We start from the raw sequence: 14,003 nt of genomic DNA on the forward strand, positions 1-14,003 counted from the left end.
GACATGGCATCCTAACATCATAAGGAGAGAACCTGTCTGAAGGAAGGAAGCATTTGTACACTGCACTGGTCAGCTGTCATTCATCATACAGTGGCACCAAAGCACCGTGAAGCCTGAAAGGCTGCCAGCTCTCCTCCTAAGGACCAAACCTTACACTCCATCAAAATCTCACCGAAGGTCTTGGGTATGGAGGTGCAGCAGAGAAGGAAGGTGGGTACTGAATGTAGGGCTGCCCAAGAGGCAGAAGCCACAGCAAATCTTTAGACATGCTTTTGATAACTGAGGAATAGATCAATCTGTTGAGCAATTACCATCCCCCTGCTTCTGAAGGAGACAGCTTGTGTAGCCTCTGCCCCTCGGACTCTGAGCAAGAGCTAAAAACACGCTATGGGGTTGCAGTTACAGCTCTGGATGGCTAAATTCAGCTGTACCGTATCAGTGTAACTGGAAACATGTTCCACTTTGAATGTTACTCACATCAGCTAAAAAAAAACCCCACACAACAGGGTTCCCAGATTCAATTGCTGGTTTATTTTAAATTGAATACTGGCGAGCTTCTGGTTCTTGCACTTCAAAACTTCTTGTATTAGTTTAGCGCAGTCTAAAGTACTTGTTCTTTTCATAACTCAAGGCACAGCACCAAAATGCAGTCCTCAGCCTGACATCCAGTCAGGGTTATTCTGTGGATTAATCAGGATGTCTGATTCCCAGAGATTTTGTGCACATTGGCTGAGCATCTGATTACAGCAGTGCTATAAATGCATAAGACTATCCATCATGTAGCTTTCCAGCCAGTACATGATGTATTCTACCTCAGGAAAATTAGCGTGCTTATTATTTCGCAGGTTGGGTTCCAGATGCTTGCAGAAGTGAGCTCCATGTTCTGGAATTATTTGAAACATTTGTCGCATTCAGAAAGCACCTTGTTTTACTATCATGGTGAAGTTCAAGCACATGATCATATTATTCTCAGAATCATCAGAGAATCCTTGTAAAATAATGTTATAATTGCCCTAAAATAAGCAAGAAAAAAAAAAAGAAAATTAGTGCACAATGCTGCCTGCTTTTGCCTAAGTATCTGCTTTGAATGGTTATGGTAACATCTGTTAGACCTGAAAAAGAAAGATTCCCATCAGGAACTGTTATCATGTGTATATTCAGATATATGTGTACATAAAAAAATAGTGCTCAACTTTATTCTCATCACCAGGGTACTAAGGAGCAGCAGTAGGCCATGGTCCAGCTTGCACTTGTCAGGGTCCTCTCTCAAACCAGAGTCCTGTGCTCCCGAGGGCACCTGCTCCCCTTTCCAGAGCTGTTGTCTTGAGTAACATTTCTGATTCCACAAACAGGAATTAACTGAGTTGATACACCAGGCTGCATTCTGCAGCAATGGGCTTTTTTGTCCCCACTGTAAGGCAGTAACCTTATTAGCCCTTATAGCTTGCATCCAGCAAGGATTCACTCCTACCGACACTTGATTTTTGGCTGGCTTTCTGCCACCTTCTTGCCCCCAACACCCATTGCAACATAGGTAGTTGCAATAACAGCCTCTATTTCACAGGCGGTCCTAGGGAAATCCTCCTGGCTACATACCACACAGCTTCTGACCAGTCTTGTAACAGTTTGTTGTACTGCACAGTCCATCCTTTTGTTTTCAGCTGTAATCACGTACTGGACATTTAACTGCTATTCAGCCTCAGTGGTGTTTACCAAAATCAGCAACTTAGAGTGAACGTATGATGTGAATACATCAGACGTCTGCCTGATGAAAGCTAAAGCAACCTTATACTATTATTGGTGGCAAAAAGTTTGTCCTGAGTTTGAACATGATGTCAAGATGAGGGTGAAGTACGCTAGAGAGAGGAGAGTGGGAGGAAGGACCCATGTGACAAGAGTGCTGTAGTCATTCTTCAGTCCCTGATCAAAGTATAGCCAGTATGTCTCCTAGTGTGAGGTCTCAAGCTGCCTACTTAAATCACGCTGTTAGTGCGCAGCTCACCTCCCTGCATGGAGCATCTGCTCCCTGACTAGCGGGATACTGCTTGCCTGAACCTTAGCCATAAGCCCAGCTCTAAGTCAGCCACACTTACTCGCAGTGCACGCTGCTCCAAGCAATACTGGTCCTCACCTTGGCTCAGAATTCCTTCGAGTCCCACCGATCTGCTCATCCACATCCAGCAGTCTGATTCACAAAGCAGCATCACCCCAGGTTTAGCTGTTGTCTAGCTACCCATCTTTACACTGTCACACAGACAGACTTTTGTAGGCACCAGGACAGAAGACAGCTTGGTGGCCCCTACTGAACCCAGGTCCTACCCTACCTTCTTTGACACCTGCCACCTTCCTCTTCTGGTATCGCAAACTGGGGATGAGCACTTGGGAGCTGAAGGGCTCTTGGGACTAATCTAAAGACTGGGAGGCTTGCAAGAGTTTCTAGTTTACAGCAAAGACTATGATTAGGGTTAGTTCCTGGTCTGGCAGAGTCCCATTGGGAAGTGTCAGGTCTGCCATAAGCACCTCATCCATAGGAGGTTTGCTTATGGCAGAGGGCATTCCTGTTTACTACCAGCTCTGGAGCTAGAAGAGCTGCTGGGACAGATGGAGCTCAACAGTGTTAGAGGCCTATGAGCTTTGAGTTAAGGGGAGGCTGGAGATTTTGTGCCAGTAGGAGCTCCTTAGTGACATTTGTGGGAATTAATAGGGATGGTGAGGGCCTTGGGGAGGCTGAGGCAGCTGATGAGGCAGGTGTTGGATGAGAGTGGGCTAACCTGAGGACTGGTGCTGCTCCTCGTTTAATGCCGGAGCATTCTTTTTACTTTTGGATATTGTTATCCTTCTTCAAACCTTTGAAAAGGATTTCAGGGAGGAACAGACCAGCATGTGAAGAGAACATCAAATAAAGAATGAAATGGGAAGAAATAATATGTATGGATTTACTCAAACAGGTAAAAGTAAACACAATAATTTACCAAATGAAATGGAATTATTAAGGTGACATTAACTGATATCTTTGGTCTTTTCTTTTATAAAATAAAGGAGGAATAATAGAGGAATAATAACCTGAGGACATTTAGCATTTTAGAGATGCTACCATACTGAAGTCATCACTTCAAGCATGAGAAAGTTTTCTGACATTTCCTTTTGCTTTTTTCTACAGTTTGGGTAAACAACTCTTTTTAGAAAACATGTAAGTATGTGATTTTTACTATTGTTATTTCTTTATATAAAATGCTGAAAAGTACCTTTGGAAATTTTGTTCTTGCACCTTTAATGTCAAATGTTGTCACAATTGTTTCTGTAAAACAGAGATAATTGTAATATAAATAGTTACTTAAACATAAAGCCATCAATCAAACTTCCCAAATAACTTCAAAGCAATATGGCATATCTCTCAACAGCAGTGCCAATGCCATTTACTCTTCCAGTGATAAATCCCTCACCCGTTTCTTCTCCTAGAGCTCTGCCTATTTGTCTAAACCACGTTAGAAAATAGAAATTAGACACAATGCTCCTGCAACATATCCTGCAGACCCATCCTACTGTGATAACTCCAATAATTCAGCTTGTAATAGTAGTTCAGCCGAATGATAACTGAAGACAGCTGATACTCATTTTTAAAGAAATGAAAACATGGATTGTGTATTTTGACCTCCGTACAGGTCTTTTTTGGCCTTTAGTCTGACATCCTCCCTGAATTCTCTGGATCTGAGCCTGTGTCATGTTAATGTTGGTTAGCCCCTGCCACAGGATTGACTCTTCTCTAATAAAAAAGCATTATACATGGGTGTAGAGAATCTCTTTAAAAACCCATCCAGATACTTATCTAAATAAACTGTGTTCTGGATACTAGTAAGGCCCCCAGCTCCTCTCAAGTTTTCTATACAGTCCAGTCAAATGTAGTCTTTCCATGTCATTTTAGAGATGTTAACAATAAAAGTGTCATAATGAGATGAAGGATATTGGTAATCCTAATTTATAGAGATGGAAACTGCAGTACAAGGGTGTTAAAGCATAGAATTTGGAAATTCTCTATTTTAGTGGGGTTCTGGCACTGGAGAACTGCCTGCCCTGAAGTCTGCTGCCTGCCAAGCAAGATGAATCGGTCTAGATTGTGGAGAGAAAAATCTGTCTGCATGGGTTGATCAATTAGTCTTTTAAGAAATCTGCTGAGTGGTGAAAAAGGTCTGGCAGGATATGGCCCTGTTGTGAAGAGAACCTGCCAGGCAAGGGAAAGGCACAGGGTATTTTCCGCACTGACCTCCTTTCAGCATTCCGCATACTGTGTATTCATCGTCAGCTCCGCTGCAAAGGACTTCTTTCCAGTGTAATGCTTTGGCATTGTCGTACCAGACATTGAAGACGACCTTCAAAAAGGTGATGTCACTTCCTAGTTAAGACACTGCAAGTGAGAAAATGGTAGCTGGTGGGGAGGAAAAACATATATGCAGACACACTATTCAGCTAAAACCTAGTTTTCTCTGAAATACAATATTTTTTAAAGACTCCCCCCAAAACTAACAAAAATACATATTTTGAAAACTGTTACTTCCAGGAAAAAAAAAAAAAAAAAAAAAAAAGCTGGTTTTCAACAAAAAAACATCAGTCTTAAAAAATATTTGAGTGGACAATTTCAAAATCTGTTTTAATTTCTTCAGCAAAGATAACAGAGTTCACTCAGCTCCACAGCTAACCCAAATAAATACTCAGATGAGGACTCTCTAGTTTTAAGCAGGTGTTGCAAACAAGCTGACCTGAATGCTGGTAGTCATCATAAAGATATCTTTCTAGGGAAGCAGACTTAGTCCAGCTCCAGAGTTTTTACTCAGAAGGTGAAGTTTATGATACAGCCATTTCATAAGTAACTCAGCTTGCCAGCTTAAAGCTGGATGTTAATATTAATGTTGGGTTTGTATACACAATCCAGTACCATTTCCAGCTTCTGGAACATGCATATTCTCAGTAGAAGACCTGCCATAGTTGGATAGCCTAATGATATTCTCTCTCCTTGGATCTTCTTCAGGCCAGAAGAGCTTGTATGCTGCAAATCTTGTCTGCTTCTTCCAGATAAATGCACACGCACCTATACCATCTCAGATTTGCATGTACAGTGCCAGTTAGTGTGCAGAGCTCTGGTAACTGCTCCAACAAGTAAAACTCAAACACATTTATTTCCACAAATCATCATTTCTGTCCATCACTATAGTTTATCTATTCCATTTTTAATCAGAGAAACTGATCTCCCGAACCATTTGGCATTTAGGATGTCAAGTGTCAGCTTTTTGCTTGTATTCGGTTTTTTGCATTTGAAGAATATAATTGCCTAGTCAAGAGGGACTCACTTGGAATCCACATAAGAGCAGCCTTCCAGACGGATTTGTTCATGATGCTGCAAGGTGTCAGATTAAACATGAAATCATGAACTGTAGAATCTACAGGAAAAAAGTATTCCATATTGTTAGTGTAAATTGGCTTCTTCCAGGAAAATAATAAAAATATACATATATACACCCTCACAATAAACACATACATATTTTTAAATGTATTCAGGTATATACTATAAAATTGTCTAATCCACAGTAAATATTAAATATGTAATTTAAATTATATTTTAATTATTTATATGCTTAGAGGGCAAAAATAATATCATATTTCTTTAAGTAGCAAGAAGAGTCAATTGTTTGGTTGATGCTATTTTTCACACAAAACTCGGAGGTAAAAGTACCTTTATTGCTCTTTTGAAGTTACAGAAACTTTGTATTAGCATTAAGCCAGCATGGTCCTCTGCTGAAAATATCCCTACTTATGCTACCCTTGGAATCTATATAAACTTGCTGACAACAGCTAAAAATATTTTTAATGTACCAGCATATTTTCCAGGATAATGTAAATGAGCCTTTTTGTGAGTAGATTTGTTTTGTGAGTGACCCACCTAGCATTCATTGTACAACGCACAGTGTCAGATGCAGTGTGATAAAGCATCATACAACCTGTACTTAAGCAAATTTAGAGCCCATTAGCCGATATTTTGATTTTTAAAAAATCGTTCAGTTACAGCTTTGGAAGCATTTCCAGTCAGTTTTTATTTTTATTTTAATTTTAGGAAAGAAGTCTGTTCAGTTCACCTTGCTTGGCAGGCTGGGGAAGGCCTGCTCCCCGCGCTAACCCCGCCAGCAAACGGGATGGCGGGGTCGTTTACGGTGAAGGGTTCTGTCTTGTGTTTGGGGGATTAAAGCAAGGGGCGTGCAGAGGGAAACTGTCTGGCTGTCGGTAACCAGCGGTCAGCTTCTCATCTCGGATACCACTACGCACAGGAAATTGTGACGGGAAAAAGGGCAAACAAAACTCACCCTGGTCTCAAAGGTTTGGTTTGCAAGCTTAAGTACCGCCACTTTTACCCCTGTTAAATTTTTAACGTGACTATTAATGTAAAGCAAAATAAGCATCCCCTCCTGTGCCTCAGTTTATATAGCTATTTTACAGGTGATATACACTAGTAATGCACACAGATTTTCAAAAGACAGGGGCCTTTCCTTGCAAAATATCTCCTCAAAAGCCCACCTTCTGACCACTGGGTCTGCATGGGCACACTGAGCCTGTTCAACACGGACATCAGGGAGGTGCCCAGTTGTTGCAGAATCGACCAAAAAACTCAGTGAACCACACAGATCCAGCGGCCCACGACGCAGACACAGCAAGAAGGGACACGCCATGTTGTCCCAGAGCCTGACTGGTCCTCCAGCCTGGCAGAATATCACATTCCCCCTTTTCTTCCATATCCTTAAAGCTTTTCATTGTAATACATTGCTTAAATCAACGTGGATAATTTATACAGTACAGTACTTGCAAAACAAGTTTAAATCCCTTATCTCCTAGTTTTTCCTGAACCAAAACATGCCTGCTTTACTTGGGCGTAAACTTCTCTCTTAGCTGCTGCAGCCAGCATTGTGGTAATATTTGTGCCTATGCAGTACAATTCTTATAATAGGGTAATTAATAACAGAAATATACTCCAGCTGAACTTCTTTTTATTTTTCTGTATTCATCAAAGAAACAAATTTGAAAGAAAGTTCACATTTCCTCAAACTACAGTAATTATTGTGCGAATGCCAGAAAAGAAAAAGCTATTTTTTACTTACCACAAAAAGTATATGACACTTCTAGCTCTGACGACGTACAAAGTAATTCACTGACTCCGGGGGTGAATAAAATGGAAAAAAAAAGTCCAAACATAGTTACTTTTTTGGCTCAGTATTCGATGGCATAAAACTTTGTTTTGGAAAAAGAGGAACAAAAATTCAGTACAGTCATCCTCAGTCACATGTCTTCAGGGAATATTCAGTTATTTTGTCAAATTCTCTGCAATCTTAATTAATCCTACTGCAACACTATCAATTATCATCACAATAAATTTTGTGAAGAAAAAGAATTTCTGCCTTTGTTGTTACATTTTCCCCAGACAACGCAGCTCAAGCCACGAGTGAAAAATGAAAGAGAAAACTGTGTGAAATGGGGAAGTGAGGAGAAGTACAATTATGATTACCAGAAGCACGTAAAGGGAAAGTTCAGTTGACTCATCAGACATAACATTTGTTAAGGCGTAATTTCAAACACAGTTTCCTGTACATACTAAAGAAAAGAAGAATCCACACATGATGAAAACCAAGTCCACTCTTTTATTGATATGGTAGTCAATAACTCTCACAAGTTTTCAGAATTAATTTCTTACAAAGCTCACCATGCTTTAAGAACACGCCAGTGCTGCAGAGAAGTGTAATTAGATGACGTATTTCCAAATGGAGGTAAGTATGGGAGCTGAAGGCAACCGTCTGACATGTTATTGAGTAGAACCACTGATGTCCTGCACGGTGTCAGCTACCATCTTCAAAGCCGTAACTATCACAGTTATAATTCTTAATGAAAGCAATCTTAAAAATCCATAACATTACAACTGATAAGTCCCATGCCTGCCTCCCAGCCTCCCTCTGTGACCTTCTCCCCCACTCTTTGTCTCTGCTGGAGAAGCTGCGCTGCACCATTTGCCCAAGAGCACGGAGCCCAACCCTGACTGTTGTGCCGGTGCAGTGCACAGGTATGGGGCCAGGCGGACACCAAACATGAGACAATTAACAACAAAAGCTGTCACATTTTGAGTGAGATGTTTCTGTAAGAACACAGAATCTACCCATCACAACTGAAGATTGATTAGGAGCCTGATTTTAACCCAAGACGTTGAAAACGGTCTAGGTTGCAGATTTTGGCACTCAGGTTTGAAACACTAAAACAAAAACTCTTAAAGCACTTTTGGTATTAGATCCACCCCCTTATTTTTTTCTGTTAGTGCAATACACAAAGAGTAACATATTTTGCCTGTATCTGCTACATCAGTTCTGTGGACTAAACTGGGTCTGCTTTTACTGCACAAACCCAGCAATATTGCTAGTCCCAACTACAGAAAGAGATCAAAAAAAGTCTCATACCTCATTCAAGAGAGCACAGTCACCATCTAACTGACAGGAAACACAATTCTTTTTTTTTTCTGAATATAATAAAATATGGAAACTTACTGAATTTATGGAAGAATGACTTACAGAACTTAATCAAATTATTTTCTCATGAGTTACCCTCTTGGTTTGTATGTATGTCTGCAGGTTTCTCTGAGATCAGAAGTTGTATTTTTTTTGAAAAAGAAGCAGTGTATACAATAGACAGGTATTTGGTTTTGTGCTAAGCAGGAAACTCAATAAAAATTACTTACAACAAATATAACTTAATAAATTGTTCCGACTCCCCACTCCCCATCACAGTGCCTAAAAGCTTTTATTCTCCCAAATTCTGTGCACACCAGGGTAATATTTTACATATTATAAAGGTAAAGTAGCAAAAGATTAAGAAACTGGATTTCAGAAGTCCGAACATGTAACGCAAAAGATAATTTAGGAATAGTGACATGCACAAAAACATGGCTGATTGTGCCCAGAAGATGGGGGAAGTTCACAGACTAGTTAAAGAAGGTGAGAATTCAAAAGCACCTAAAAGTACCAACTAGTGAGCTAATACATGTAATAATTCACAACATAAGATAAAAATCTGAAAATTTAATATGGCTAGAGAATTCCCTTCAATATTTCCAAATCTTTCCACAGACCACAAGAAGAGTCCCACCAGCCTGACAGAGTTCAAGACTGAAAGGAACTTTTAACAGGTGGCTTTCAAGTGGGAATTCAAAATTATACAACTTTCCTGACAGATCTCCAGAGTATGTAGCTCACACACAGATTTTTGCTGTTGTTTAATAGGATGCTATTAAACATACAAACCCTTTGTGATCATAGCAATAATACAGTTCTGTGTAAAAATGGCCAAATTTTGCTTAAAAGAGTAAAATATGTAGTGAAATGGAAATAAATCAGGAAGTCTGCAATAGTTGGGAAAAAAGAAATGGAGTAATGAGACAGCCACTAAGGTGTGATGAAGCAGCCACTAGAGAAGAGCTACCTTGTGCATGTACAGGCAAAAAAAGGTTCCATTCAACCACAAAGCCATGGCCACTGATGTGGAGTGAGTCTAACCAGCGAGATGCCAAGCCAGGCTCTCCGCTGAGTCTTCTGTCAGTCCAATTGATTTAGCAAAAGTCACAGGTCAGTTTGAAGTGGGCTTGAGATGGCACTGACCGTACCCTATTGACATACATGATTACCCAGCTGAAAGCGTGTCTGTCCCTCTGTGACCAGACTTGTACTTTGCTGCACAGTGTGTTGGGTGGCTGATGTACTCATGGGCAGACTGGAAAGAGCGCTGCAGATTTACAAGATTTGATATGAAAGCTCTTTTAACATAAATGAAGACAAGCTCTCCGCTGAACTCGGTGACTTTCTGTACCTGGTTCAAGAATAGATTTTTTTTCAGATACTTGCTGCAGTAAATTATATAGATGAGGAATGAGTCCCCCCTGGTGGCTTAGACAGACACATGGGGAAACCTCTATATCCTCTGCTGTTCCTTATTGCATGCACTTTTATTGCACAACTCAACACTATTCCAATGCTTCAAAAAATCAGCGTTAACTAGGCTCCATTTTAGAAGGATCTGGCTGGCTAATGAGAAAATAGGGACAGTAAGTGCTACTGGTGTCAGGGCTAAAATATCACTTATGACCACAATTATAAAGTCTATAACCTTGACCATTGTGTCTGGTCAAATTGTCCTTAAATCAAAATAACCTTAATAATTTTTAAATCTCCTCAGCAAATTCAGTTTTAGATGCTTGTGGCTTTTGATGCCCTTATCGATGCCATTCATAGAAGTGACCTCTTGTGACGCTCACTGAAGCCCCAAACTAGTGCACTAGAGGTGTGAGGAGTCTGCTCTGTCCCTTTCAAGTCAGTATGAAGGTCACTGAAGAAGAAGGATATAAACTTCTATATATTTTATTTTTACTAAATACTCTTTCTTTTTTATGATCTTCTTCTTACATACTCTGATCCAGAAGGAAGGTGAAAAGGAAAGAAAGAGAAGTGGAAAGAGCTACACAATAGTGTTACTTCACTGGAGTTTTGTGACAATTTACTTCAGTTTTTTTAAATTCTTTGCAACTACATTTAGTAGGGACCAACTTGCATATCCAGTTAACAGCACATAAAATAAATCCAAGTCTAGAGAACTTAGGATTTCATACCTATGACTTTCCATTTTGTCTACATCTGAGATGCTGAGAGTAGAAGTTTAACTCCAAGCCTCCTCACTGATTTGTGGTTAAAATTCTTAAACTAATTTATGATATTTTTATCTTCTTTCTCAATACATCTAAAAAGTGCTTAACTTACTTGCGATTGCTTTTCAAAATAATCACTTTGGATTGTTGGCTGCAGATGAGTACTTTGACCAGATAAGCACTTATAAGTCACTGAAATCTCCCTCAGGAAAGATTTATAATATACGTTATCATAATATCCTATCACAGAAAAATAAATAAATAACCAGTACAGCAGAGGAAAGTACTCCATTTCAAAGTGTTAGTCAGACAGAATTAAAAATTATGTCCTAGTTCTTGGCATGTACCAAAACCTCACGTTAATGGAAAAACTCTTTTAAGATGTTAAACACATTTATTCAACAAAAGAAAGAGGCAATAATAATTTTATTTTCCTTGCAGGACCATTTGTGACAGTTTTTGAAGTAGATATTTTTGCAGCTGGAAGCAGACGTTTATTACTTCTGATCCTGGGTTTAGGGTTACTGCTGAAGACACTCCAACATAAAGGGGCTATATATAAGGCATAAGGCATTACTCACAAAACAGAAACACACTCAGCAATCAACATGAAGAATAGAAAATTGTAGCAATACATGGATAAATCTCTCTTCTCAAATCCTCTCATCCTATCTTTGATAATGTTTATAATGGAAGTAGAAAGTCACGCCCAGGGATACTAGAAAGAGGTAGAGGGTTCAGCTCCTCTACATGCAGCTGATGAAGTGCTTGAGAGTGTCAGGGGAGTCTGACCCAAGAGCAGTGCTCCAACACATACCCAGTGGTGAGTTGGTAGCATTTGAGTAAGAAAGCAAATAGTTGTGGAAAGAAAGAAAAAGTGATGTGCGTTATTCTGAATATATTTTTTAAATGCTGTATGCACTTTGGCTTAGGGGTTTGATTTGAATATATCACATTAAACCACTGGAGACTATTAAAGTGAAGCAAATACGCACCAGGTGGTATCCTGTGGAAACAATTATGTTGGAAATAACTCTGCCTGTTGCCAGTAGGCTTATGGTTTATTCTTTCCAAGCCAACTTTAGGATTAAAGCTTATAGTTATACTCTAAAGTATACATTAAACCATTGAAGTTGTCGAAAAGAAGAGAAAGCAGCAGGTGAAGGGAGAAGGAAGGGTTGTGTCCTACCTGAGGCTGACAGAAAGCACACCACAGCAACTCTGTCCACCCTGGTGTTCCAGAAAAGGAGAAAGCTGGACATGTTTTGCGGCTGTTTGCTTTTGTTCTCTGTTCTTCCCTGCTTAAAATAGCTGCTCGCTGAGGTATGTATAGCTGTGGGATAATCTTATTATAGTGGATCCAACTCCTATCTAGCACACTTGTCCCATTTCTCAGGGGGGCTGCAGCAGGCTATGTTGTACGTGGGAGCATGAAGAAATTCATGATATGACCACAGAGCTCCAGAGCAACCAAATTACAGCAGCTTACCAAGTTTCCATCTATGAAGTTATACCGAGCAATTGTAATAATTCACATGTGTGCTCTTAATTTTTACAGCACAAGATTTCATGAAGTTTCCATCACCTAAATTAGGCCCTGACAGTACCATGCAAAAATCTACACAGATTTTCTTCATCTTTGCCAACGTGATGACTTTGGTTTGTAATAAACCAAGCTCCAGTGAAATTAGTTAGCTTTTAATTCTAGAGAGTGTGGTTAAGAGCGTGAAGTACCTCAGAGCTTTAAAGATTTCCCTTTGAAGTATCAAAAGGGGATAATTTTCTCATCAGAATTTTTTGCATTTGCAAGAAAAGGCTGAGGGTTGTGGGATAATTTAATTTAAAAAATAACATTAAAGAATGACAAGAAGCATTGTACTTTATAATTAAGAACAGATAGGGACTATGACTAATATTGTGGACAAAGCCAAAAACTTGAGAAAAGGGGAGAGGGACGCTGGCAAGAAAATGGCACGTAGTCAAAGACTGAAAAGAAAAATTCGCATATATCCTGTCTGTTTTCCTAGGAAAAAAAACAGTCATCTATGGCCTTTTGCGGAAGCATGTAAGGCTGGAAGGGGATAGGAAAGAGGCTTGAGTCATTTTGTACATTCCTGCTCTTCACACCAGATTGAGTGATACTGGTACCTGAGTAAGATGTGAGACCCAGCTGCTAGGGAGAAGTGATTGGTTGGTACTGGAAAGACAGCAGGAGCTGGCAACCTTCAGAGTAGGTATAGCCTTGCAAATAGGACAGCTTGTAAATCACATATTTTAGAAGACTCGGCTTATGCATCAGTATTTCCTTCAGAATCTCCATGTTTATGAGCACATTCTCTAGGTCTTATAAATTAATCGTTTCTTCCATGTTGTACACAAATTACCCACACCCAGAGAAATATCAGCAACTTCCAGGGAAGAAAACGTTAGCAGGTAGTAATACTTCTGCAGTTAGAACTGGTTTTCACCATGTGTATAAAACTGAAGAAAAATAAACCAGAAGAAAACAGTAGTTCATAAAATTAATAGGATTGTGAAGGATGTGGAGCTAACATAACTAGGCTTTGGGAATTACTTGACAGCAATCTGCTTATTGAAACATTCACACTACAGTCAATTCTCTTGCATGATTTGTTAGTAGCAAGAGGGCCTGTTTTGGTTTATGCACATTTCCTAGCTTAGAAGGACACCAAGCATTTCAGTTTCCCACTTAGAAATGCACTCAGTGCACTGTGAAATATCTGTATTAGAATATCTGTTCAGAAGCCAAACAGATACAAATCTAGAAGCCTTTTTGGATTACATTTCCATTCCATTATTTCATTGCTAACGTGAATGTTAGCAATATTTGTTTGAATACTAGTCTCTACTGCTCTCAACATGTTCCACAGATCTAAACCAGTCACATATGTGCAAGTAAACTCAAATACTGTGTTCAGTTTTGGGCCCCTCACTACAAGAAAGACATTGAGCTGCTGGAGGCTGAGGGGAGACCTTATCGCTCTCTACAACTGCCTGAAAGGAGGTTGTAGTGAGGTGGGTGCTGGTCTCTTCTCCCAAGTAGCAAGTGATAGGATGAGAGGAAACGGCCTCAGGTTGCACCAGGGGAGGTTTAGATTGGATATCAGGAAAAATTTCTCTGCTGAAAGGGTTGTCAAGCACTGGAACCGGCTGCCCAGGGAAGTGGTGGAGTCACCATCCCTGGAGGTATTTAAAAGACGTGTAGATGTGGTGCTCAGGGACATGGTTTCATGGTGGACTTGGCAGTGTTAGGTTTACAGTTGGACTC

At 39.9% G+C, this 14,003-nt stretch overlaps 1 protein-coding gene across 2 annotated transcripts; it reads right to left on the minus strand.

Moving 5' to 3' along the window:
• Positions 1-508: 508 nt before the first annotated feature.
• On the minus strand, positions 509-12,498 carry LY96 (lymphocyte antigen 96). Of its 2 annotated transcripts, none has more exons than XM_030012735.2 (5): positions 11,904-12,498; positions 5,343-5,432; positions 4,262-4,390; positions 3,246-3,298; positions 509-1,013 (listed from the first exon to the last, which is right to left on the minus strand). In XM_030012735.2, exons 1-5 carry the CDS (start codon positions 11,974-11,976, stop codon positions 912-914), a joined length of 447 nt encoding a protein of 148 aa, XP_029868595.1. In that variant the 5' UTR covers positions 11,977-12,498; the 3' UTR covers positions 509-911. The 2 variants fall into 2 exon arrangements, with proteins under 2 accessions (XP_029868595.1, XP_029868594.1); XM_030012734.2 differs by lacking the exon at positions 11,904-12,498 and adding an exon at positions 7,140-8,584.
• Positions 12,499-14,003: the final 1,505 nt, after the last annotated feature.

Source organism: Aquila chrysaetos, chromosome 4 (assembly GCF_900496995.4).
Source record: "Aquila chrysaetos chrysaetos chromosome 4, bAquChr1.4, whole genome shotgun sequence".
NCBI classification, from domain to species: Eukaryota; Metazoa; Chordata; class Aves; order Accipitriformes; family Accipitridae; genus Aquila; species Aquila chrysaetos.

Coding starts and splice junctions, on each gene's coding strand:
- LY96 (XM_030012734.2), bottom strand. CDS start 7,233: ATGTTTGGACTTTTTTTTTCCATTTTATTCACCCCCGGAGTCAGTGAA. Junction 5,433..7,139: donor AGTGTCATATACTTTTTGTG/GTAAGTAAAAAA, acceptor TTTTTCCTGTAG/ATTCTACAGTTCATGATTTC. Junction 3,299..4,261: donor ATGCGGAATGCTGAAAGGAG/GTCAGTGCGGAA, acceptor TCTGTTTTACAG/AAACAATTGTGACAACATTT.